General features: G+C 33.6%; 4 protein-coding genes across 5 annotated transcripts; 2 read left to right on the forward strand and 2 right to left on the reverse strand.

Moving 5' to 3' along the window:
• The first annotated feature begins 736 nt into the window (after positions 1–736).
• LOC123916069 (serine/threonine-protein kinase SRK2A) lies at positions 737–3,729 on the forward strand. Its single transcript, XM_045967412.1, has 9 exons — positions 737–1,331; positions 1,674–1,748; positions 1,854–1,955; positions 2,077–2,130; positions 2,213–2,305; positions 2,392–2,484; positions 2,659–2,763; positions 2,849–2,947; positions 3,256–3,729. Exons 1-9 carry the CDS (start codon positions 1,212–1,214, stop codon positions 3,574–3,576), a joined length of 1,062 nt encoding a protein of 353 aa, XP_045823368.1. The 5' UTR covers positions 737–1,211; the 3' UTR covers positions 3,577–3,729.
• A 1,656-nt stretch (positions 3,730–5,385) lies between these two features.
• LOC123916071 (ferrochelatase-2, chloroplastic-like) lies at positions 5,386–11,053 on the forward strand. Its single transcript, XM_045967413.1, has 11 exons — positions 5,386–5,656; positions 5,753–5,910; positions 6,585–6,912; positions 7,006–7,149; positions 7,696–7,797; positions 8,372–8,475; positions 8,571–8,697; positions 8,995–9,147; positions 9,743–9,843; positions 9,973–10,174; positions 10,484–11,053. The coding sequence occupies exons 2-11, from the start codon at positions 5,813–5,815 to the stop codon at positions 10,706–10,708; spliced, it is 1,584 nt and encodes a 527-aa protein (XP_045823369.1). The 5' UTR covers positions 5,386–5,656; positions 5,753–5,812; the 3' UTR covers positions 10,709–11,053.
• Positions 11,054–14,736: 3,683 nt separating this feature from the next.
• Positions 14,737–20,273, reverse strand: LOC123916072 (TOM1-like protein 5). Of its 2 annotated transcripts, none has more exons than XM_045967415.1 (11): positions 19,747–20,273; positions 19,531–19,573; positions 18,712–18,820; positions 17,963–18,041; positions 17,335–17,433; positions 17,126–17,239; positions 16,653–16,813; positions 16,140–16,215; positions 15,638–15,723; positions 15,375–15,536; positions 14,737–15,265 (listed from the first exon to the last, which is right to left on the reverse strand). In XM_045967415.1, exons 3-11 carry the CDS (start codon positions 18,810–18,812, stop codon positions 14,911–14,913), a joined length of 1,233 nt encoding a protein of 410 aa, XP_045823371.1. In that variant the 5' UTR covers positions 18,813–18,820; positions 19,531–19,573; positions 19,747–20,273; the 3' UTR covers positions 14,737–14,910. The 2 variants fall into 2 exon arrangements, with proteins under 2 accessions (XP_045823371.1, XP_045823370.1); XM_045967414.1 differs by having other exon boundaries at positions 19,730–20,228.
• A 1,177-nt stretch (positions 20,274–21,450) lies between these two features.
• On the reverse strand, positions 21,451–25,315 carry LOC123916073 (polynucleotide 5'-hydroxyl-kinase NOL9-like). Its single transcript, XM_045967417.1, has 8 exons — positions 24,730–25,315; positions 24,092–24,125; positions 23,366–23,535; positions 23,037–23,217; positions 22,742–22,922; positions 22,309–22,408; positions 21,922–22,049; positions 21,451–21,629 (listed from the first exon to the last, which is right to left on the reverse strand). Exons 1-8 carry the CDS (start codon positions 24,989–24,991, stop codon positions 21,624–21,626), a joined length of 1,062 nt encoding a protein of 353 aa, XP_045823373.1. The 5' UTR covers positions 24,992–25,315; the 3' UTR covers positions 21,451–21,623.
• Between the last annotated feature and the right edge of the window lie 1,218 nt (positions 25,316–26,533).

The following is a 26,533-nucleotide window of genomic DNA, read 5'->3' on the forward strand; positions in this document are numbered from 1 at the left end:
TATTTTTTAAAAGATAGATGAGCGTAATTAATGGACTGGGTAGATTTTTTTTTTCACAATTGTTGTATATTTTTAATTTAGATAATAATGATCAATTTCATATGGTTTTACAGCATATTTTTGTCGTTCGTAAGATTCAGATTATTGTTTTTTGTTTTGTTTCTATTTTCATAGTATTTTTTTCTATTGTCATGCATAAATTGCATTTTTTTTTTCATTTTTTTTCTTTGTATAATCTATTTTTTAAACATATCTATAATATTGTATGTTTTATTTCTACTTTTAAGCATATAATATTTTTATTGTATCTTATATTCTTTCTCTATTTTTATATATTTACCTAATATTTTTTTAATATTTTTTTTAAAAAATTATAATGAAGGACACAAAACTTAAAATGTAGTTAATCATACTAAGAATAAATTAATAAATTTGGTGATAATAAATTTTATTATTAAAAAAAATCAATTTTTTACACGATAATTCTACCGAATTGAAAAAGACAAAAAAAAAAAATGGAAACAAAATAGGCTTAATTTCCAGAATCTTTGTAACAATTAAAAACAAAAAATACAGTAGGCTTAATTTCCAGATTTTTAGTAAAAGTACAATTATTATCGATTAAAAATACAATAGAGTGGTTGCTGACTAAGGGGGAAAAAATAACAGTTAAATTAAATAAAAAATAAAAAAAACAAAAAGTAGAAGAAGATAGCTTATGAAAACGACAATGAGAGATTGATTGAACATTGAAGAATGAAGAAAAAAGTGTCCCTTTGAGCAAATAGCGTTGTTAAAAGAAAAATATAACTAGATTCAAGTTTTTGTCTTCCTCTTCCCTATGAATCATTGATTTTGGATCTCAACACCATACCCTTAAACCATGTCTTTTTTAATGTTTTCTCTCACACCCTCACGTGCTCTCTCCTTGTTCTCCACTCTATAATCAAATCCTAATTAAATATTTCTTATAATAAATTAAACATCTTCTAATTAAATATTAAATATATTATATATACACTGAGAAAGAACCAGTTTTTCAGTGAAAGATACCTTTTTTACAATACCCTTTTGATTAGAGAGCAAAATAGTGCTGTGATTTTAGAGAAACTTGCATGCCCATTTGAGTTTGAGATTCAAGTTTGAAACTTTTTCATTCATAACCGTTAACTGCTAGCAGTGTAGTTGTTGTTTGAGTTGAAGATTTGATTATGGAAAGGTACGAGGTTGTTAAGGATTTGGGAGCTGGGAATTTTGGAGTTGCTAGGCTTTTGAGGAACAAGGAGACTAAGGAACTTGTTGCTATGAAATACATCGAGCGTGGCCATAAGGTTTATGTTTCTTTCATTCCTTTTCAATTCAAGTTTTTTACTTTTCTGTCTGTTTTTTATTCATAGAAAACTTCAGATTTGTCACTATCATGTTTTGCATTTGGGATAATCATTGAAAGACCTTTTTTTTACTCAATTATTTATGAGGTTGGAACTTTGATTTGTGACAAGTGAAAAAAAATCACGTGAAAGTTTTTTTTTTGGTAACATATGCGCAAATTCTAGCTTTTTCACATATGAAGTTTCTCCTTCACAGGAAAATTTAGGCTAATTAGAATTCTGTTATGTTGACATCTGGGATTTAAGTGTTTTTTTCTTCTTTTTCTGCTTCTTCAATTCCAGATTGATGAGAATGTGGCAAGAGAGATTATCAACCACAGGTCCCTTCGGCACCCGAATATAATTCGCTTCAAGGAGGCAAGGACTGTTTTTTGTTTATCTGTTGGATCAATTTGTATTGAGTACAGCGTTAATTAATTTTGTGTTGTTAACTGTTACTTTAATGTGGTTTTGATTGTTTAGGTGGTTTTGACCCCTACTCATTTAGCAATAGTAATGGAGTATGCAGCTGGAGGAGAACTCTTTGAGCGGATCTGTAATGCTGGCCGGTTTAGTGAAGATGAGGTTAATAACTTAACATGGTCTCAGAATTTTCAGCTTTGTTTCAAAGTTCACACTTTTTTCGGTGTTTTTTTTTTATTTTGTTTTATTCATATCTCATTTATTTTCTCCTTTGATTATTCAGGCTAGATATTTCTTTCAGCAGCTGATATCTGGTGTCCATTACTGTCATGCTATGGTATAATCATGTTCATTTTTTCAAATATTATGCAGGACTTTACGTATTCCAAAATTATATAGGACTTTTACTCCTTTTGCAGCAAATATGTCATAGAGATTTGAAGCTGGAAAATACACTTTTAGATGGAAGCCCTGCACCCCGCTTGAAAATTTGTGACTTCGGTTATTCCAAGGTATTGGAATGAATACCATCGAGTTGTTAAGTTTTGACAATAATTTAATTAGCGTCTATCTTGAGTGTTTATTGTTTGTGGTGTAGTCATCTTTGCTTCATTCCCGACCCAAATCAACTGTTGGAACTCCGGCTTATATAGCACCAGAGGTTCTTTCTAGGAGGGAGTATGACGGCAAGGTATGCACTCTATCACAGAGTTGATTCTGCATAGTTCCTTACTACTTTGTGTGTTTGCGTCTATACATGTTTGTTATCCCTAATTTTATAGCTATACTCATTTTGATATCTGGAAAAAAGTCTTTTAAATGCATCTACTGAACCAATATATTATCGATTATGTAATTGTCTTAGTTGGCCGATGTGTGGTCCTGTGGAGTGACCCTTTATGTCATGCTGGTTGGAGCATATCCCTTTGAGGATCAAGATGACCCTAGAAATTTTAGGAAAACAATTCAGGTGTGTTATCCTCCCTTACAATACTGGTTTTCATATTGTTTCATGTTATTATCTCATCACCTTATCCCCGTTTCCTCTTATGCAGCGCATAATGGCCATTCAATACAAAATCCCTGATTATGTTCACATATCTCAAGATTGCAAACACCTCCTATCTCGTATATTTGTCGCAAATCCATTAAGGGTATGCTATTGCGTATTTTATTTTATTTTTCTGTTGTTACAATTTGGATATATATTGTTATGCCATCTCCGATCTATACGATAAAACAAAGTCAAATTGTTTTTATATAAGCTATAAGCTGTTTTCATTAGCTATCCTGGAGTGCCAATAGAAATAAGCTGAAAACAATTTATGGACAAGTCATAAGTTCTTCCAAACAATCTCACAAATGCATAGGTCAATAGATAAGTTCAAATAAGTCAATTCTAACAGCTCCATTGTTCATCAAGTTAACTATCAAAACTTATTATTCTCGTCATTATCTACAGAGAATTTCTCTCAAGGAAATCAAGAACCATCCATGGTTTTTAAAGAATCTTCCAAGGGAGCTAACTGAATCAGCTCAAGCTGCCTATTACCAGAGAGGCAACCCAAGCTTTTCTATTCAAAGTGTGGACGAGATAATGAAAATCGTGGGAGAGGCAAGAGAACCTCCTCCGGTATCTAGGCCTGTCAAAGGCTTCGGCTGGGAAGGTGAAGAAGAAGAGGAAGAAGTGGAAGAAGAGGTGGAGGAAGAGGAGGACGAAGAAGATGAGTATGACAAGAGGGTCAAAGAGGTTCATGCAAGTGGTGAATTTCAGATCAGTTAAGCAGTGCAATTCTTGTTATAAAGTATTAGTATTATTTTGTGCTAGAAGTCACCTATTTATGTGTACTATAATTTATATAACTACTATAAACCGATTCGGAAATCTGACTTATGACATTGTTCATGTATGATAATATTTTTCAATTGGTTTTGATTTTCTGACTGCGTGAATGTGGAATATTACTGGTTAGCGTCTCAGTAGTCTTGTGATTTACTCTACGAATATTATATTAAGAGAATGAGTAAGCAATGTCAACGGCTAGATCACGGTCCATTGAAGGGATGAGACACATCCTTTACATATATTTGCATTGCATGTGGGACTGATGAGCAGGCCAAAAACAGAACATGTGAAGTGCATAGTTATAGGAAACAACTATATTAATTTACACTATTGTTAAATAAGCAAGTGGTAGAGTATCATAGATTCAAAAAAAAAAAAAAAGTGGTGGAGTATCATAAGATTCATAACTTATTTAAATGTAAAATTGGTTCTTGAAATGGTAATGACATCCATGAATTTGTAAACATAAAAAGGAGAGACAAGATTAAACAACTTGATTTGATTGTCTCTCAAGAAAACTTACTCAGAATTGTTAAAATTTAAGAATGTGTCCCTACACTTAGAAATGATGCTGCCAAGCTCAAAGTAGTAAACCTTCTTGCTGAGTGCTGCCTCTACAATTTGCATACTGTCAAGTTCTATCAGTACTAAACCAAATCAATATTAACAAGAAACATCTCTTTAAAAAAAAAATATTAACAAGAAACATGTTTCCAAAATTAAACTAGTTCTATAGTTAATGTCAATGCAAGATGATGATTGTTGAAGTATTCTCGAAGAATCTATGAAGTCTTGAAAAATATGTTGGAAGTTATGAAGTAGTGGTCTTCTAATTGTAGTTCCTTAGTGTTCCTTAGTTTATCGTCTACTAAAATAAAATTTCTATTTTTATATTCTTAACTTAATCAACTAGTGATCTAGGGACACTATTTAACATTCTTCTTTATTTATTTATAAGAATCTCATATCCTTTTGTAAAGAGTCACATTTGTCTAATTTTTATTATTTATTTATTTTTGGTCAAGTAGTCTGGTTAGAAATTTTACCATTAAGGTGGATAAGTGAGATGATCGAAATTTGAATATCATCAATATATTTTTTTCACCACCATTTTAATCTGGTTCGGGGGTCAATTATGACATCAAGTGGTTTTCAGCCCCCTCCCGATCGCAATTACGGGGTATCGAACCGTGGTTCTCCCTTCCAAGTTCAACGTCAATCACCACTGAACAAACTAACGATCGATAATATCATCAATATCTTGTAGCCTAAACATTTAGCTATGACGAGCCTTCCAAATTGACCACATATATGCTAGCCAAATTGCACCAAATTTTCAACCAAATCATTACCTCCAAAGAACAAACAAGGATTAGGGAAAATGTTCAAATGAGTTTCATCGGAATGTTTTGATGGTTGTGGTTGAATTTGTTGCTATTGGAGTTAGTGTGGGAGGATAATTCAAAAATTGCAAGAAAAAAAGTGGATAATTCAAAATTTGTAAGGAAAAAGTGGATAATTAAGAAATAAAATTTCCTTCATGAATTTATTTTACATTTCTATTTCTAAAAAATACAAAAAAAAATTTGATATAAAATAAAAAAATTAATTAAAACAAATATGGACAGAAAAAAGGTGTAGCCATCAGAGAAAGTGTCAAAGGGAACATTAATTTTGTACTCCATACTTGTCCAAATAATCCAAAAAATGACAATGAAAGAAAGATAATAGTGGAAAATAGTGGGCAGTAAAATTTTGAATAAGATGAGATGGATAAACAAAAAAGAAAAGAAGAGGTCTATGTTTTTTTTCAGTCTTACCAGTCACTCTCAAACCTCAAGGGTCCCTCTCTCAAATTCAGATTTAACATTCAAAGAAATTTATAACATTTTCTGTAATTTACTTCATAAACACTATAATTGGAAGAACAAAAAACAACCCAAAAGAAAATTAGAGAAAAAACTTCACCTTTTTGCTTAGTGGTAGTTGCCCAATATTCCCAATTTTTGGGAATTAGGTAAAGTTTGTTCCTTTTTCATAAATCAATTTCTGGGTTTTGTTTATTTTAGCTTGAATTTTTTTGCTAATAGCTCAAACATTTGCATTTGAACAGTAACAGAAGAACAAGTTAGTGGTGAAAAAGGTATTTTTTTTGTTTGTTTGTTAAGAAGCTATGAGTTCTCCAATTCGTGCCCCTTCAACTTCTTCCTGCTCATATATTCGTCCTCATTCATGTGTCACTTGTGCTTCTCGTAATTTCAAGTTTCCTATGTAAGTGTTCCTTTTACAATGTTTATTTTGTGTTTTAAACATTTTTAGTAACAGTATTTTACTAAGGTTATTTCTTGCATGTAGTTTAGATGTTAGCATTTTACTGATTTGAGTATATAATTGGGGTTTAAAGTTGCATTCAATGGTTTATATGGAGTTCTAGGGGGTTGAATTGAATCCAAATCTAACTATACTTTAATATTAATATAGTTATAATAGTTCATGTCTATTTTTTTATATTATTTTTGTTGCAAATTTCTTGTTACTCTTAGAGAAGCTTTAATATTAGAGAAGCTTGTTACCAAACACGTCTCATTTTTATCAAACACAAGCTTATAAGCTAGTCCGATAAGCTATAAGCTATAAGCTAGCTTATTGGACTTACCAAACAGACACTTAGTCTTGTGTTCCATTTTTTTCCCGTCTTCTTGAAACTGTGAAATGCTAAATTTTTATCGAAATGCATTTATGTTTATAATTTCTTTGCAATTGTGGATTCAAACTCAACTTGTCGAGTTTTCTTAAATTTGTATGTGTTGTATGCTAAGATATAACTTTCATTTGCTTTCTTAAAATTTTGCTCATGTGAAATTGTGTTTTTCTTGAATTTTGATTATTTTCTTACTAACTTTTACTAGAGTTTTCTAATGCTCTAATCTTCTTTATTTTCATAGGCTATTGCCACAGGCAATCTGTACCACTCCAAAGGTGCACCGTTGCTCTGGAGGCCATATGGAGGCTTCTAGTAACGCTAATCCGTTGAAAACTTGTATAGTTGGCAAATTTACTCCAGGATGGTCTGAAGCACAGCCCTTGTTTTCCAAGCAATCGCTCAACAGGCACCTGTTACCTGTGGAAGCTTTAGTAACTTCAACAACTCAAGATGTTTCTGATACACCTCTTATTGGTGATGATAAGATCGGAGTGTTATTGTTAAACCTTGGAGGTCCAGAGACTTTAGATGATGTGCAGCCTTTTTTGTTTAACCTTTTCGCTGATCCAGTAATATTCTTCTCTAGCTTGAGCACAATATTCATATGATATGAGCAAATTGTTTTTTTCACTATTAGTTACATTCTCGATACAATTATGCAGGATATTATACGATTACCGAGGTTATTTAGTTTTCTTCAAAAGCCATTAGCTCAATTTGTATCTGTTTTAAGAGCGCCAAAGAGCAAAGAAGGCTATGCTTCCATTGGCGGTGGATCCCCTCTTAGACGTATGACTGATGCACAGGCATGGCACTTCCTGATAACTTTTTTCTATACACTACAACACATTTCACATTTTAATTGTTAGATAGCACATTGGATTTTTTTAAGTTACCACATGTTGAATCTGTTATGTGTGATAAAAAGGGTTTTGTGCTCTGTTTATGTACCAAACGTATCTCCTGAATAATAGCCTAATAGGGACTGTTTTATGTAGCCAGAAAGGAAATATTGTTTGTGGGAAATATGAAATTAGTTAATGAGTTCCTCTCAATATTTTTGGACATGTTACCTCTCATCTAATTGCGGTTTCTCCAACCATTTAAAGCCAAATTTTGAAGTTCTCACTAGTCCATTGAGATTTTACAATTGACTTGCATTAATTTTTTCTACTATGTTTGAAACTCTTTCTAATGCTATGATATAGCCTACATGACATATACACTACATTAAATGTTTTCTTTTGTTAATTCTCTCTCTCTCTCTCTCTCTCTCTCTCTCTCACACACACACACACACACACACACACACACATTTCTCTAGTGCTTTTAATGATTTAAATAATATACAGGCAGACGCGTTAAGAGAATCTCTATTTGAAAAGGATGTCCCCGCCAAAGTGTATGTTGGTATGCGTTACTGGCATCCATTCACCGAAGAGGCTATTGAGCAGGTATTCATCATCTTTATCTTAGATTACAGTGTCAAATTGGATAGTAATTAATATAATTGTGCCACTGTTAGTGGTATGTTTTTACCAGTTCCAGGAGGATGACATCTGATGCTCTCTGTTAGTTGTTTATAAATACATGAAAATATGCATTTGTCACTGTTTTCAAAGCACAAAATTTGCACTAATGAATGGTTTACACACAGCTGTTGTCTTTTCTTCTTATTATGATATTTCCCAGCTGATACATCATATCTGATTCTAATTTTCTAAACTTAATTTTGACTTTGATTGCTACGAGTTAGTTTGACATAATTTGGTCTTTTTGTACTATACTCTAGTAGTCACACACTAAGGTGTTCTTGTGAAAAGATACCAAAATGTTAATCTAAGAAATATATACGGAAAGTGAAATGGTGGAGAGGCTATAAATTGTGAGGATAAGACTTTAGAATAACGAGGAGGTTGCCATAAGAAAATGGAAAAATATAAGTGACCAAAAAGGTAAATTTATTTGTATAGTGTATGCAAACTCTTTCAGTCATGATTAACTTTTCCTTTGAAATATATCATGTAGATTAAAAGGGATGGAATTAAAAAGCTTGTTGTGCTTCCACTTTATCCACAATTTTCAATTTCGACCAGTGGTTCAAGTTTGCGTCTCTTGGAGAGTATATTCCGGTGATTACTATAAAAATCTATTGTCATCACATCATCATACTCCAATTTATTATCTAACATTCTGTTATGTTATGAATTATTTATTGGTTCCTTAGAGAAGATGAATATCTAGTCAACATGCAGCACACGGTAATACCTTCGTGGTACCAACGCGAAGGATACATAAAGGCCATGGCAAATTTAATTGAAAATGAGCTGAAGAGTTTTGATTGCCCAGAGAAGGTACCACTTCATTTCATATTCAAATGACAAAAGTGTGAGGCCTAAACATTTTCATGTTATCATTGTTATTCTTCTACTTCAAATGTTGAGCGTTAACCTATATAGTCACTATCAGATATTTCTGGTTAGGATAATAAAATGTTAGGAGACTAGGAGTAACTCACTCTTCTAGATTAACCTAATCTGTGCCGCTTCGCCGTATTGTGTAGCGCACGACTCCGCGACACGCCTCCGGGATTGCAGCTGCCACAAATGTGACTACAGAGAATGACATTATGTTTATTAAAATATTTGCAGGTCATGATATTCTTTAGTGCACATGGGGTGCCAGTTGCTTACGTGGAAAAGGCTGGCGATCCATACAAGGCAGAGATGGAGGAATGTGTGGACTTGATCATGGAAGAACTTGAGAAAAGAAAGATTGCTAATGCATACACACTTGCTTATCAGGTACTTTTTTATTAGAAAATTGTGACCCTCAGTCTCTGGTTTTAAAATGATGTTGATTCATCAAATGTGCAAATCCAACCTTATAGTATAATGTTTAGCAAGAGGGAAACACTATCATCTTTCATTCTTTCCAAAAGTGACATTCCTGTCAAGGATGAGACTTTTCCACCACAGGGAATTCAAACGTCTAGATTTTCGAGTGAGATTTCTATTCAGCTTACATATATAAAGAATAAATCTGCCAGTATAGTCCTTACCAGAGTCACAATTGGAATCTCCCTATCAAGTATGCCATAATAATATTCTGAACAGTTTGTGTGATTAAGCTCATTACTCATTGCATAAAGAAAGCTCTTTGCAAAAAGTAATCCTCTTTAATATGGATCTCGAGGAACCATGCGAGGACTACTGAACAGCATTCTTGCTGAGGACTAGAATTAGTTGTCAAGTCAATAAGTGGTGCAGAATGCAGATGACTTATCTCTACAGTACACAATAAATCTGTACCAATCTCTTCCTTTGGCCAAAATGTGGCTACTACTTTTAGCTACATATTTATACGGCTTTCTAACGGTTTATTATAATTCTTGTACAGAGTAGAGTTGGACCCGTGGAATGGTTAAAACCCTATACAGATGAGACAATAATTGAACTAGGGAAAAAGGGAATAAAACGTTTGTTGGCTGTACCAATTAGGTAACATCAACCTTGTTTTGTAAATTACTATTTTACTACTATCTGTATAGTTGTCAAATTTTCTCTTTCTCTAACCCGCAATAGAGTAAGTAACACTACTAGTATTTGGTTTAACTTCTTTATTCACAGCTTTGTCAGTGAACATATTGAAACACTAGAAGAAATTGATGTCGAGTACAAAGAATTGGCATTAGAATCTGGAATAGAAAAATGGGGCCGTGTTCCTGCTCTTGGATGTGAACCCACTTTCATTTCAGATTTGGCAGATGCTGTAATTGAGAGTCTCCCATATGTTGGTGCAATGGCAGTTTCAAACATTGAAGCTCGACAAGTATTCTTATCAACTCCCATATTTATATTTTTGTAATCTAAGAAGAAAATATTTTATTCAATTTATCTGTAGAGTTGTTGTAGATATACAAATATCAGTACCACGAGAGACTAGTCTCTGACTCTTGGCTGGAGATAAAGATAACCATAAGTTCACTAGAAAAAAAATAAAAATATACAGATGTAGACAATAGACATTTTCCATATCAGCAAACTGTTGAGATAAATTGAGTCATAGGATTTACGTGGTAGTGTGTTTGTAGTTGCATGCTTTCATGTGATCTAACGGAAAGTTTTTGTTCTTTGGCAGTCTTTGGTTCCCCTGGGCAGTGTTGAAGAGTTATTGGCAGCATATGACTCGCAACGTAGGGAGTTGCCGCCACCAGTATTGGTGTGGGAATGGGGATGGACAAAAAGTGCTGAAACTTGGAATGGAAGAGCAGCTATGATTGCTGTGCTGCTTCTGTTGTTTTTAGAAGTCACCACTGGAGAGGGATTTTTGCACCAGTGGGGAATATTGCCCTTGTTTAGATGAATGAGTCCCACTCAATTCAATGGCAATGAAATTTAGTTTTGCTTGTATATGTAATATTAGCATCACATATGCAGCTTATAATGGAAGTCATGCACAAAGAAGGAATTCTAAAGTCTAGTTTAGACACAGCATTTGTGGATGGAAAGAGAAAAATATGTATAGTGATTTTCTCTTGTATGTATCTAAAGCATTTTTATTTGGGTTTCATGACTCGTGTAGCTTAAAAAGCAGTTATTGGAATAACAAGTTCCTTGTGAACTTATGAGAGAGGGACTTTGTCAATTGTACTATATTGTTGACAAGAGAGATATAAAGTTTGAAAAGGGTGCAAAAATCCTTGTTTCATTTTGTTTGCTTCCTAGATTGTCAACACCAAAGTATTGTTTCAGAGTTCAAACGGGCACTTAATGTCAAAAGTTTAACTTTGATAAAATAAAGTCTGAGAATAACATCATAAGCGGGAAGCATTTCTCACATCCGTTTTGTAAGGGCACAATTAGGTACATAAGCTAATGCCTATGACAATTTGAACTGGGAAGGATGCATGTTAGCAATTGTGGTTAGTTGTGTTATATGGAATATGTCAAATTTTATATTGGGCCTAACTCATCCCTACAAAACCGGCTTGTAAGGTGAGGGTTGCCAAAGCTTATATAAACACTACACAGGCCATATCTCTTAGCAATGTGGGACTAAATCCACCCTTTCACACCCAACACAATGAAGGTGTTGGAGGCTGCAATGAAGGCAACCCAAATGCCGCAATTAGGCAGATGGGGGCGGACCGCAATGAAGGCGGAATATCCAACACACCCCCTCACGCTCAGGCCCAATGGGCCTGAAGCGTGGACGATGCGGGAAGCCCAACAATAGTTCAAGGATAGGCTCTGATACCATGTCAGAATTTGAGAGGCCTATACTCAACCACAAAAGCTAGCTTGAGAGTTGAGGTTTGCACTACACTTATAAAGGCTATCTTTACCATATCTCTAGCCAATGTGGGACTTCTAACACACCCCCTCACGTCCAGAACTGAACAAGCTGGAACGTGGGATCAACAACAACGGGTGGCCCAAATATGGGAGGTCTCCACAACAAACAACAAATGGATCTAGGAGTGAGTATTAAGAGGGTCAGGTCTGATAATGCCAAAGATTACTTCAATCAAGGACTTAATTCCTTTTGTCAAAAAGAGGGTATTATTCATGAGTCCTCTTGTGTCAAAACACCCCAACAAAATGGGATTGCTGAGAGAAAAAACAGGCATTTGTTAGATCAAACACGTGCTATATTATTCCAAAATAAGGTTCCCAAGAAGTATTGGGGAGAGGCGGTTTTAACCGCATCGTATCTCATAAATCGTTTACCTTATAGTGTCCTTGCCTCTAAAACTCCTATGGAGGTTCTATCCTCATTTTATCCTGATGTGTCCACCTCTTGTAATCTCATTCCTAGAATATTTGGGTGTAAGTCGTTCGTCCATATCCATAGTGATGGTAGAGGGAAACTTGATCCCAGAGCCTTAAAGTGTGTCTTTATAGGGTATTCTTCCACCCAAAAGGGTTACAAATGTTATCATCCACCGTCTAATAAATTCTTTGTCTCTCGAGATGTCACCTTTCATGAACAAGAAAGTTACTTCGCTCAAACTCATCTTCACGGGGAGAACACAAGTAAGGAAGATGAGTCTCTTATACTTCCTGACCTTAATCTCGGACCAGAAGTTGAGGCTGAAACTAGAAGTGACAATGTTGAGACTGAAATTGATCCTAAAAATGTTGAAACTAGAGGTGACAATGTTGAGACTGAAATTGATTCCGAAAAAGATGAAAATGTTGGTGTTGATGTAAGATATGGGAAGAATTTAGTATACACAAGGAAAAAGAATATCATTCCCGAATCTACTCATATCCATGAATCCAATCCAACATTACATGAAGAAACTTTCCTTGACCCTTCAACATCTAGTGATTCAATTTCCGAATTTTCTCCTGTTCAGGTACCAGAATCTAGTTCAACCTTACAAGAACCCAACCCGATAAAACATAAAAAACCAAAATCAAGAGAAGTAACACCAATACACTCTAAAGACTCGCATCTCCCAATTGCCCATAGGAAAGAAACTAGAACCTGCACCAACAAGCCACTTTACCCTCTATCCAATTACTTATGCTTTGAACAATTATCAACTACCCATAAAGCCTTCCTCACAAGTCTAAACACTACCACAATACCTACTTCCTTGTCTGAGGCATTGTCTGACAGGAAATGGAAACAAGCCATGGATTTGGAAATGGAGGCACTTGATAAGAACAATACTTGGGAATTGGTCTCTCTACCAAATGGAAAGAAACCTGTAGGGTGCAAATGGGTATACACTGTAAAATACAAGGCTGATGGATCTATTGAGAGGTACAAGGCAAGATTGGTAGCCAAAGGGTTCACTCAGACTTATGGAATAGATTACTCTGAGACATTTGCTCCAGTTGCAAAAATGAATACTGTTAGGGTGATATTATCTTTAGCAGCTAATTACAATTGGAACTTGCAGCAATTTGATGTAAAAAATGCTTTCCTTCATGGAGAACTTGAAGAAGAGATCTACATGGATGTACCCCCTGGATATCGTGAAGATATTGCTGCCAACACCGTGTGTAAGTTAAAAAAGGCTTTATATGGACTAAAGCAATCACCACGAGCTTGGTTTGGAAGATTCACTAAAGTTATGGTTGGTTTGGGCTTCAAACAAAGTCAATGAGACCATACTTTATTTGTTAAACACTCTAAGTCAGGGGGAGTCACAGTGTTATTGGTGTATGTGGACGACATTATCGTAACAAGCGATGATGAAGAGGAGCAGCAAATGTTAAGTCAACACTTAGCCAAGGAATTTAAGATTAAGACCTTGGGAAAATTGAAGTATTTTTTGGGAATAGAAGTGGCTCACTCTAAGAAAGGAATTTTCATATCCCAACAAAAATACATTACCGACCTTTTGCAAAAGACTGGCAAGACAGCATGCAAGCCTGCATGTACACCAATTGATCCAAATATAAAGTTGGGGAATGCAGAAGAAGATGTTGCAGTTAATAAGGAAATGTATCAAAGATTGGTCGGCAAACTAATATATTTATCACATACTAGACCTGATGTTGCTTTTGCTGTAAGCTTGGTCAGCCAATTCATGCACCAACCAAAGGAGATTCATCTACAAGCTGCACTCCGAATTGTTCAATATTTGAAAGGAACTCCAGGTAGAGGAATTTTGTTCGAACGAAATGGAAGTGTGGGACTTGAAGCATATACTGATGCTGACTATGCAGGGTCAATTGTGGATAGGAGATCAACTACAGGATATTGCACTTTTTTAGGTGGAAATCTTGTGACTTGGAAGAGTAAAAAACAAAGCGTGGTATCCAGATCTAGTGCTGAAGCAGAGTTCAGGGCAATGACACAAGGTATATGTGAATTACTATGGCTGAAAAGCATCTTGGAAGACTTGAGGATAAAGAGTGATGAACCAATGAAACTCTATTGTGATAATAAATCTGCTATTAGCATAGCTCATAATCCAGTGCAACATGATAGGACCAAACATATTGAAGTTGACCGACACTTCATCAAAGAAAAATTAGATAGTGGTCTAATTTGCACTCCATATGTCTCTTCCCAAGGCAACCTTGCAGATCTTCTAACTAAGGGGCTGAACGGCAATAACTTTGAAAGAACTGTTTCCAAGTTGGGAATGATAAATATTCATTCACCAGCTTGAGGGGGAGTGTTGTAAATAAATAGTAAATATTCTATTATTAGGAGTAATCTTCTATTAGTAATTTGTATTTGGCCCATGAGCCCATTAGATTAGAATAGTCTATATAAACACATTAGTGATTGTAAATTATTCATAACTTGAAATATAATAATATATTCAGTTTTCACAGAATATTAAGTGGAGAGAAGAAAATATAGTTACTTCTCCCTGGCAAAAGAAAAGAAAAGCATTATCAATCACAATAGCAACCGGAACGTAGAAAACCTCAAGTCGTGGTCAATTATCACAAGAGAGCTCCTTATTACAGTTATTTTACCAACTGAAGCATACTTACAATTCACACCCTCTACCAACCTCAATACACTTAAATTCCCAACACCATATTTTAAAGGTAAAATCTAGAATTCAAAAACAAAGTTAAACGGAGAAATCACTCGCTAAAATCAAAGCTTCCACTCTGCGAGCTGCTGCCATTGCGACTATGTAAAGAAAGGCCTCTGATGTGGCCATCCAAAGTGCCACTGTCCTTACTATGCTGAAAATATCTTTCTCTCTCGATGTGCTTTGAAGGTGGCGGTGGAATTGCAACAGGAGGAAGCTCTTCATCATGTTTTGAACTTGGAGGAGAAACTACAACAGGTACATGACGAGCATTAGCTTCTTGAGATGGTTCCAAAGGTCTTATTAGTGGACGGTTGAGTCTCTCTTCAAGCAAACTCAATTGAGGGAACCGAGGTTCAGTTTCTTCATCTTCAGGCCTCACACAAGCTTTTCCTTTGCGTAATCTGCCAGTATAATTCATTTTTTGTCATTTAGAGATGAATACTCAAATACCAAGTTTAAATCCTTCTTTAAAAGGGATAAATTTAGCGTGTTCTATAATTAGCAAGTCACCTTCTGAATAACTGTTCGGGTTCTTCTTCCTCCTCTGCTTCTTCACGGTCAAAGTGATTCACAGTTGTTGTAACTTTGCTAGAAAGAAGGTCATCATGTCTCTCTAGAACTTTCTGAAGCTGCTCATTCAATTCGATTGCTCGGGAAACTGTCCTCTCATCTCTACAAAAAAAATCCAAGAAAAAGGGAAACATATTTAAGTCTGGAAATGAAACAAATTGTATTTTCTGTAGGCAGTAAAGGGAAATTTAAAGCAGCCTTACCGAGAAGCCATCACAAGATGCATTACCCTCTGCTTTTGAAATGAACATTGCTCAACAAGGTCAAGGGTGAATTCATCGCTTGCTCCCTAGAAAATAATTCACATGTTTCATAAGTACATCACGGGGATTTTGTTTAACAATTATAAAAACTAAGAGAGCAACATAGCCATTTGTCAAAATCCTTCCAGTTGACAGCACATGCCTCATTAGCTGTACAATCTTGAACAAGTTCGTGATACTTCGATGTTAATTCTTTTAACTAAAGAGAGTTACTATGCGGTTTTTATCACTATCTTAAGCACTGCCTTTTATCCTCCCAACATTATTTTTTGTTGTCAATTCAAACTCAGAACCAAAACAAATTTGAGATCATCTAATACTTTGTTTGAATGGAGAAGCATCACGAGACATATCAATGTATCCAGTATGAATCAAGATAAAATGCAAATCATATTCTTAGAGTGTGAAGTTCTAGTTTTATTATGACCGATCCTTGGCTAACCTGAGGATGTTTGGCATCAACAGCATCAAGGACTTCCTTTAGAATTTCCAACACATTACTGGCCTTTTGGATAATGCTGCAAAACACAATTGCAGAATAAGAAAGGTTCATAGATAACTAATCATTCAGATCAGTTAAGAGGTCCACAGATCAAGAATCGTCCATGCTTCTGTATTTAAAATACACACACAAACACACAAAGGAACATAGAAAAAGTACCAAACCGAAGATAGATTTTCAAACTAATCTCCATTTACTTCATTAAATAAAAGCTATTGTATTTGGATAAATCTCAGTATCCGGTTTCCATCCCCAAAACAAATAAATAATGATTCTTATCATAGTATATCCTTTTCGATGCATCCAGTTAAAGAATGGACTCCAAAGATCATTTTAATAAAATAAAATGTAACAATTTAGTTACTAAGTGAAGGAAAGTGTTATTTCCACTCGATGGTTTTTGAAAGACCTGGTCTACATCAATTTTTACTAAAACTGGAAAGCAATAATCACCTAGATTCAGGCACAGTGTTGGATTCTGCCTTTTGAGGAACCCCTTCATGTCTAAGTGGGACTTGCGCCCTTTTTGGTACATTATCAGTCCTATTTGATTGTGAACTAGGACGATTTGATTGGACAATTGGAGCTCTTTGAGGAAATTGCACCCCAGCACTCTGTAAAAAAGTCAAACACAATTTAACGTTAGCATTGAGCACATAAAAAACAAATAAGTATTGACTAAGGAAAAATTCTAACTTGTATATCATATACAAAGGGAAGTAGAAACATCATAGCCATCTCTAACTCGGGTATAAAACATGTTCGAAAAATATGTTCATAAGCAAATTGAAAGACCATCAATGTTGGATTTCCGTAATACTTTCAGACCACCCATGAGCTTTAAGACAAAAAGCCTTATATATCAAACAGCTTATATTGCAACCAAAAGCAAATCTCAGGGCTGTACTTTACATATATGCACCTACCACCAAATCATAATATGCCTTGTAATACTGCGGAAACTTTCCTGAAGCACCGCCAAGAGAGGTTTGTGTTGCATCTAGTAGGAGAAATATTCGCTCCCTGACAGGCAAATCTGACTGCAGGCAAAGAAAAAGACCAAAGAGAGAGTAAGGAAAAATCAACATTGGCAACAGACAATACCAAAATAGTCTCTGGTTAGAAAAAAAATCACCTTTTTCTTTACAATTTTCACAAAAATAGGAATAATTTCTGCATCAACCACCTGCTGATGAATAGGATCTCCTATGTTGTTCATCAACATTTCCAGCAACTAAAAAACAACAGATGAAATATCAGTTAGTAGAACACAGTGCAGGAATGCAAACAAGGTAAAAAATTCAAGAAAAGAAAGTCAAGTAACCAATGTTCAGTTACGGGTACAATGAAAAATATGTGGAGCAAACTATCTTCACCTAAGTTTGGGTGCAGGTAAAATAATTTCGGCTTTGTTTGGATAAACAACTTAATTAAGTGCCTAGGTTTTCATAAGCAACAGTATATAAGTGCTTATGTATAAAGCTATCTCTATAACAAAAGGTAAAATAAAGTTAAACTGTTTTCATATAAATTATAAATTGTTTTTATCAGCCATCTAGCTTATGAAAATAAACTAAAAACAGCTTATAGACATGTCATAAGTTGTTTCCAATAAACTCTTCCAAACTATCTCACAGGTGGATATGCCAGTAGATAAGCTGTAGATAAGCTCAAATAAGTAAACCCAAACAAGCATTGAGAAAATTCACATGAAAACTTTAAATATACTACTTCATAAATCATAATAAGGTCATTGTACTCACCATGACAGCATAGAGTTGAGCATTGGGGTTCTTGTTACCAAGTCTCTTTTTTATAGCTTTAACAACATCTTTAGCTTTCCTGAACATTAAGAGAAGAAAATGACGGTATTAGCATCAACATCACTCAGAGCCCTTGGAATATTCTAGCATATTATTGAGTTCATAATCAAGTGAATGGCCAGCCAGGCTCAGGCATCAACCTAGGCGCAGTGTTGAACAAGTAACATGAATAACAGATTTTGAATTGCAAATTAAGTTAGCACCAAATGTCAGTTATTTGCTAACTAACCATATGCTTATTTAAATTTTCCTTCTGAAAAATAAACCAAAGTGACAAACACAAATAATGCAGTTTAAATGAAAAAGAAATATACAATTTGGCATGACAATATGGAAAATGCAATTGATTGGAGTAAGAAAACAAAATTATCATTCATGAGGATTATCTTCAAATATTAAAGAAATACCCATTTAGCCAATTAGGCATAGTTCAAGTGGTAAGGGTAGTAGTGGTAGGGTAAGGTGAAGAGCATAGATATGAATATGATTCAAATCCAAAACAAACAAAATAATATCAACATAAAGTGCCATAAGAAAAATCTAAAAGGTAAGAATTAAAAATGAAAAAAATTGAGTTTAGTTTCATCATGTTTTACTTTTGGGGCATTCATGATCAATTAAAAAAAAAAAAAAAAATCATAGATACTAATATGGAGTGAGACAAAGGGAGAAAAAAAATTGTGGGGTACCTTTGATCATGAGCAACTAATTCAGAGATTTCAATATTTTTCATCCAATCAATTTCAGACAGTTTCTCACTTGTTGCAGCATTGACTAGCTCAGCTGCCATCTTTTTTTCTGCATAAACATTTAAGATTAAGAATCAAATAGAAAATAAAGAGTAAAGTAGAAACCACATTTCATTTGTTAATAATACACTCTCAGTTACAAATAGCTAATGTACTGATACTACGTCTGCAACAACTGAAGCTTTTTCTACATCCTATATATATCAAATGCCTACTGGATTTTGCTAATAAACTCTCACTTGTGTGTGTGTGAAAAAATACAACCCTAAATCGTAATTGTTCCTGTCGAATACAAAATAGAAAAGTACACATTTTTGCCTTTGAATACCATAGAATGTGAACTACCTTTAAACATATGAAAGCTTGGGTTTCATATTGCAATAGACTGTTAAGTGCTTATTAGCATTTTGGTTTGATCTAACACAACTCTCACATTCAGGATTGGACATCTAGAGCGTGACTTGATAGCAGATTATCCAACAAATCTTAGATAGACTCTGATATCATCTTAAAATTTAAGTTAAAACCACCTTATAAAGTGACAAATGTCTTATAAACACTTTCTCAGACACCACATCTTATCGAACGTGGAACTCTAGACCGTGCTAACCGTTAACAGAAGCGAAAAGTAATTTATCTATAACATACATAAAAAAAATTGATATCACAAGACTTGTAATTTTGTTCTATTATAATCATCATCCACCATAAGAATATAAAAATTGACCTTAGACAAATGTTAAAGTAAATGCATCATACCTTATATTATTATAATTTAAACTGCAAGAATGTTATGAACGACCTGCAACAAAAAAATAAAAAATAAAAAAACTAATTCAGCTGACATAACCCAATTTCAATCTCAGTTCAAAGAAATAGAATTGATGAAAACAAGCAAAACTTATAAAAACACATCAAAGATATAATTAAACTTTAACACAGAAAAAAAAACAGAAACCTTAAAAAATCAGAAACCTGGAAAAACGGAAATAAAGATGGAGATGACGAGGACGAAACCAAGGATGCACTGATAAACCCTAAAGACATTCAACATTTCAAGTGCCACCCAAAATCTTGCTGTTTTATTTCCTTTCTCAAAGAGTTTCTTTTTCTTTTAATAATTTATTTATTTATTTAATAAAGTTTGCTTTTTTGCAGATGGGGATATTGAAATTGCCAGCTTCAACGGCTCCTAGTACATAGAAATACTATGAATGTTAAAATGTTTGATTTGGATGTTTTTTTAATACTAAGATGTTAAAATAAAAAAAGGGTTGCTTAATATAGAAAAATGAATCTGAAGTAAGATATTGTTGAGGTGGTAATTGAAGAAAGTGAAGCACCGCCAAGAGGGTTGTCCTTGTCACTGACTGACCCTACTAAACTCAATCAAAAGCTTCAGTTCTAAGGAGAAGCTGCAATTTGTTAACTTCACCAGCCACTCATTTTCTTTACTCTGCTTTATCCTTTTGTCTCTTGACACGTTTTCATAAATTTGGATTAGTTACTTGATTGAAATTTGTTTGTCTTACGAGCTTGTTTGACTCAGCTTTTTTTAAAGCTTATATAAATAGTTTATGTAATATAAATTAGTTTTTAGGCTATTTTATAAGTTCATACTGGTGAAAATTGTAATTTTATAAGCTATTTTATCATAAACTACTTTAACAAATTTATAATAATATATAAAAATTACATAAACTCTAAAAAAAATTGGGCCAAACGATTCCTAAATCTTAGAAAAATTCCATATTTTGACTTTTTAAAGTAATTTACTCCGAATTAGTAAAAAAAAGTAATTTACTGAATTTGATTGAGCTCTTGACCTTTTGATCTCAATTGAATGATATGGACTTGACTCGACTGAGCCAGCATTGATGAAAATAAAATTTATCTCATCGCATCATTAACTAGTGTGTGATTGTACGATAGTCTGATTTATCAATTTAGTTTAACTCGTTGTAATTATAAAATTTTGACTTTTTTTATTGAGGTTTTAAAGTATCCTATAACTTACTACTAGTTTTTTAGGCTTGTTATTAAACTAATCATTGAATCGACCCCAAGACAACAACTTTTTAATACTTTCTTTTTTTCATAACTAAAAAAGTAGTTCTAAAACAAAAGTATTCATCATTCATTGTATACATACAACATTTATAATATGATTGGTAAAAAGAAGTAGAGATTGATTTTTATTTTTTTTGGTTGATAGACGAAATGCAAAGTCATTGAAAATTCACACACACAAAGTGAAGTGACTAGGGTTCGGTCCTGACGTCCGACACTAGCAATTTCGATATTTCTATCAATTTTGCTGAGAATTGTGGACAGTAGAGATTGATTGTTATATGCAATGTATAAAATAAAAATAAATAAGTATTTTTATATGACATCATGATCATTTTTAAAGAGTTTAACCGTAAAATTTATACACAATATATGTTCAAACGTGGAACTGCAAGTTAAAATCCATGTAGTTTGTAAAAAAAAAAATAAAAAAAAATCTATGTTAATATAATTATTATGAGTTGTAGTTATACGACAAATCAAAAGTTTGTGACTGTGTCGTATAATTTATATTAAAAAAATGTTAACATGTGTGCAATTCTTTTTTATAAATAGATAGATGAAATAATAATAGTCGTACAGACATAAATAGAGGAGTTGAAATTCAAACCACGGTAACATTGTCAGCCTAGTTCATAATAATAATAATAATAACTACTACAATAATAATAACAATGGAGAGATTGCTAATATCTTGTTAGACTGTTAATATAATGGTGTTCTCTTTGCTGACTCATGAAAAATACACTTGCTGACATGTAAGGTGATACTGATATGCATCCCTAGACCTGAAAAGATTTTTTTTATTTTTATATCAGTACATGCATTCATCAATGGTGATTCATGATATTATTATTAATATTATATAACAGAACTAATAATAATAGTAATAGTAATAATAATAGTAATAAATAAATAAAAATAAAACCCAATCCCTCAATCTTATACTCATATGTACATAAAGCAATTGCCGAGCTTGGTAACGCTTGCTTGTGACCTAAGTTAGGGGCATTAAGGTGTTGGAAAAGTATATTTAATGTGTGTAAAAAAAATGTACATAATAATAAAACAATTTCTTACCTGCAATAAACCAGTAGGAATTTGGATATAACCTTGTAGCAAGAGGTTAACTTTTTTCAGAGAATCAAATGGCACTGGTGTAATCACATAGAGTATGCCTTTGACACTGTCAATGGCCCGCACAATGCCTGAATCACAAGAAATCAAGATGTCTTAATAATAATGATGCTTAGAATTACCCAAATGCATAAAAACTAGAAAATCTGATGGTTGTATGATATGTGTGCTCGTCATTAAAAGATCGGAAGACTAGAGCCTAGAGGAATATGTTGAGATATATCAACCGTGAGTTAAAGTTGATGTTGGATCGTGGACGCAGAGAGTCTCTATTTCATAGCAAGATATGAAGAGAAATTTTGGAATTTGGAAATTAGCCAAGTTACCTACCAAGACCAAGGCACCAGGGTAAATTTCCAGGTCCTTTAGATTCAACTGCTAAGCCAACAATACTAGCATTCAGGCTGTGGAATGTTTGAGAGCTTGGGACCTACAAAAATATTCCTAGGTCATATAAAATGTTTATAAAAATAAATAAATACAAGAAATATTGTTGAAATTTATTCAATACTCTATTGAAAAACATAATATATTCAATATTTAAATTTTTAATAAAGATTTCAAATTCAAAGTGAATGAAATGCCTCAAACCCAAGTATATAAAGGGTAGCCGTAGCTTGGTACCAAGACTCCAATGTGGAGATTAGGAAGGGTTAGACTTTGACACACACAACTTTTGAGTGAAGAGGCTGTCATGAAGTCAAAAAATTTACTCTGTCATGAGACAGAATCAGAAGAGATGATAGGCAACATTAGAACCAACCTTACGATGAACATGTCGAATCTTTACGCTTGCAATGGGAACATGATAAGGACAGTGAGAGGTCAAGGAATGTGCAAGTTCCTTGATAGTTGAAACATTTGAATCACTAGGAAGGCACTGTCTGAAATAAGCCATTAGTCGTGAATCACGCACGAGACGAGCATTGTTCTGAGCAAGCCCCCTGGGGAAACAAATAGGGATATTCATTATTCTAGTATAATACTGTCTAAACAAAATTAAAAATAACGTCCCAAAATAGCTGCTGTAAAGTCTAACTTATAAGATTTGGGCTTACGATCCATTTAATGAGTCCTGACGAGCAGCACGTATCTCCATCAATATTGTTCCATCATGTTTCCCACCTAACCAGAATTTTCCAGCAGGCAAATTCATATTTTCAGTGGATATGCCAATCTTAACTACATGGGTGGGACATATATATTTTAACATGTTCACTAACATGTTATAGCCAACACCTGAAATGCAAGACAAAACCCACAGAATGAGTACCATGATAATTGATATATAGTTAGTAGTCCAGGAAAGCAGTAGTTTTAGTTTATGTGCGATAAAAATGGACGTTAAAAAGGAATCGAATTAATAACTGGACAGACATAAGCTTACCTTTAACCCAGCCAGAAGTATTCACTACAAGAGGCATCTGAATCCTAGAAGACTTTCCTCCCTTATCAAAGGTGCGATACTCCTTTTGATAATAATCATAAATGGAGCGTATGTACTTTATGTATGTTGACGGATCTCTCTGAGGAGAAACATCGCCAAAGAAAAGGGATCTGTTATGGAATAATGACCGAAAGTGAATCAAGCAAATCCATATCTAGTAATCATGCTCATTCAATTAAGACATGAATTGGTGGACACTTAACAGAATCTAATATGTCCTACAAATCTTAGAATAAGTATCATCCACTTCACTGTTTATAGAAGTCTTCAACAATGAAATGGACTAGAACAAGATCACATGGAAAAAGTTACAATATATAATATCCTCAACAATCAGTTATTTGATGAATCTAATATATCTTACATAATACTTCTTCAGTGTCTCAACTCATATCACTAGCCTACTTCTTCGGAGACTAATCTGAAGCATGTGATACACCCGTATCTTAACCTAACTAACAAGTAAAGAATACAAATGTGCCTAACTTTACGTTGCAATTACATGTATCTATTGAATAGTGATTATGTGCCATCACAACTTAACAAGTAGCAACCTTGTCAAAAATTTCAAATTCAAAGCAACATAAATAAATAAATAAAACTCCCCCAAAAAGACAGATTCAGTTCACAAATTATTAAGATGAGATAGCACTTCATAGTTCATACCTCTCTGGTGTTTTCAGGCATGGAATCGTCATATCTAAAACAGTAAAAAAAAAATATTAGAAAAGTTATGAGTCAATATTTGGTATGAATAACATTGAGTAAACCACATGTCTTGATTTACTATGACGCTCGCTCGCATATAGGTCTTTGAGATTATTAAACTGTCAGGTTGGTTTCTATATTTAACAATTTTTATTATCAATTAGATCTCTATATTTTAACCACTTACTATTTACAACATAATTTGGTCGCTAAATTTCATAAAGACTAATATTAATAAAATATTTTTTAAAGAGGAGGGATCCGTTGACTCGGGAGTAAGTCTCGATTGACTTATTCCGCTTAATAACTCGATATCGGCATTTTATTTCTTCGATCCAACCGTTGAATTCAAAGATCTTATTGAGTAAGTTAACTCCACAAATTTTTATAAAAATTGAAAACCGAATTCAAAGATCTCATGGAGACTTACTCCTGGAGTCAACGGATCCCTCATCTTTTTTAAATATTCATAATCTGACATACTTATTTGAAAGTGTCCTACAAAAATCATTAATGAATTTTGTGGTTTATTCGGAATAACATAATATAGAAAATGAACGAATTAATCTGTTACATTATTACATGTAAAAATGTACCTGGTGTGAGATTATGAAGAATGGTTAGAGAAAGAAAACCAGGAGGAGTAAACTCAGGTTGGCCAACATTGGTATCAAGATAAGCTACTCTGTTACATTTGGTGAAGAGTACATTAAGTAAATGGCGGGAGAAGGTTGCTTTCCCAGAGTTTGCAGGTCCACATATGAATGTGATGGGAGGTCTTGAGCTTGATAGAATGAAGTTTGCAGCCTTAGTCCATTGGTCTGGGATGTAAATATCAGGTGAAGGGGATGAATCCATTGCTCTCTCTCACTCTCACTCTCACTCTCTGAAATTTTCAAGAAGGTTACTCTTGATTATAAAGCTCTTCAGTGATGCAAACTTGCAAACAGTATGTGTGCATTCAAGAAGTGTGTTGAATGTGAACCACACCAACTGATTTGAGTCTCTCATATTAGTACAAGTACAACACGGTTTGTTGTGATTAGTTTGTACACTATATAATGTCATGAATACTTTGAAATCTTTGAATGAAGACTGGTCAACAGAGGTGCGGTTCAGCATTGTGACTCTGTTTTTACCAAATCTATTATCACGGTTTGAGTTTCTAAAACACTAGTTGTAATTGTAATGACAGTGTTTAATCTCATAAGTTATAACTATTTTTGAGTTTCATCGTGTTACTTTATCTTTACTTATAGTTATTAGACCATCCCACACGCAGTTTCATATTGTTTGCATCTCAGCCGTTAAATAGAGATCTGACGGATTGAATTATATATTAATAAAATAACTGTTTATGATTTCGAACATTAATTTTTAATCGGACGGTTTATGTAGTAACTACGTAAACATATGTGAGAATAGGTGTTACATTACATATTCTCTTTACGGGTTCACCATCTCTAATAGTATTAAAGTAGTATTTTGTGTTAGAATTTCTACAATTTTATAAACAAAATTCTATCTTAAAACAGTGGAAATAAAATTAGAATTTAATAGCCAAAATTATCTTTAATCGTTGCTCTTGCTTAAAAATTATTCTTGCGTGAGTATTGCTTTTGCTTGAGGATATTGTGGCTCTTCTAAATATTCCACAATGTCACTTTGATAGTATCAGTTTTACTGAAAGAGGTTGTTAAATTTAGGGCTAATGCTACGGTGGATCACCTTCACAAGTGGTCTACCGTGGACAAGTGATCTACCGAATATGAATTTTATGAAATTCACTGTTAGATTGAAAGTTTATATCGTATAGATCATCCATAATATTTTTAAAATTTTTTGAAAATCATTTGATATGTTATTGAGACCCATCAAGATTTACGTTATTTAATAAACCGTTAATCTTGATGTGTCTCGACAACATATCAAATGATTTTCAATTTTTCTAAATTTTTCTATGAATGATCTATATGATATAAACTTTCAATTTAACGGTGGATTTTGTAAAATTCGTATTTGTTATAATGTTGTTCATGATTGGTCCATCATGGACCACTTGATGAAGTAGTTCATATTAGAATTTACCTAAATTTAGTTTTTGTCCATCATAGAAATAACTTAATGTGCTAAATATTAACAATTCACTATCTCTTAATGGAGTAGTTATTATAGTCGAGGAAAGCATAGTCACTATGTTTGGTCTAATGATGAGAGGTTTGAGTAATATTACTAATATATTATAGGTCTTTGGCTCGATTTACAACTCATTGTAAACAAAAAAAATAGTCAAAAAAAAATAAAAAACCACTTTAAACTTAATGAAAAATTACCACAATAAACGGGTAATTGCCACTCATTTAAATTGCCACTCATTTAAACAAACAATATAGTAACCGC

Source organism: Trifolium pratense, linkage group LG3 (genome assembly GCF_020283565.1).
Source record: "Trifolium pratense cultivar HEN17-A07 linkage group LG3, ARS_RC_1.1, whole genome shotgun sequence".
NCBI lineage: Eukaryota > Viridiplantae > Streptophyta > Magnoliopsida > Fabales > Fabaceae > Trifolium > Trifolium pratense.

What these genes read in the sequence shown, in the direction of transcription:
- LOC123916069 (XM_045967412.1), top strand. Translation starts at nt 1,212, where the DNA reads ATGGAAAGGTACGAGGTTGTTAAGGATTTGGGAGCTGGGAATTTTGGA. An exon ending in ACATCGAGCGTGGCCATAAG is followed by an intron (nt 1,332 to 1,673) that starts GTTTATGTTTCT and finishes CTTCAATTCCAG; the next exon opens with ATTGATGAGAATGTGGCAAG. An exon ending in GGAGGGAGTATGACGGCAAG is followed by an intron (nt 2,485 to 2,658) that starts GTATGCACTCTA and finishes TAATTGTCTTAG; the next exon opens with TTGGCCGATGTGTGGTCCTG.
- LOC123916071 (XM_045967413.1), top strand. Translation starts at nt 5,813, where the DNA reads ATGAGTTCTCCAATTCGTGCCCCTTCAACTTCTTCCTGCTCATATATT. An exon ending in GACGTATGACTGATGCACAG is followed by an intron (nt 7,150 to 7,695) that starts GCATGGCACTTC and finishes AATAATATACAG; the next exon opens with GCAGACGCGTTAAGAGAATC. An exon ending in CCGAAGAGGCTATTGAGCAG is followed by an intron (nt 7,798 to 8,371) that starts GTATTCATCATC and finishes TATATCATGTAG; the next exon opens with ATTAAAAGGGATGGAATTAA.
- LOC123916072 (XM_045967415.1), bottom strand. Translation starts at nt 18,812, where the DNA reads ATGGCAGCTGAGCTAGTCAATGCTGCAACAAGTGAGAAACTGTCTGAA. An exon ending in CTCAACTCTATGCTGTCATG is followed by an intron (nt 17,434 to 17,962) that starts GTGAGTACAATG and finishes GTTGTTTTTTAG; the next exon opens with TTGCTGGAAATGTTGATGAA. An exon ending in CCCGAACAGTTATTCAGAAG is followed by an intron (nt 15,266 to 15,374) that starts GTGACTTGCTAA and finishes TTATACTGGCAG; the next exon opens with ATTACGCAAAGGAAAAGCTT.
- LOC123916073 (XM_045967417.1), bottom strand. Translation starts at nt 24,991, where the DNA reads ATGGATTCATCCCCTTCACCTGATATTTACATCCCAGACCAATGGACT. An exon ending in TCTTCATAATCTCACACCAG is followed by an intron (nt 24,126 to 24,729) that starts GTACATTTTTAC and finishes TTACTGTTTTAG; the next exon opens with ATATGACGATTCCATGCCTG. An exon ending in CAGGACTCATTAAATGGATC is followed by an intron (nt 22,923 to 23,036) that starts GTAAGCCCAAAT and finishes TTGTTTCCCCAG; the next exon opens with GGGGCTTGCTCAGAACAATG.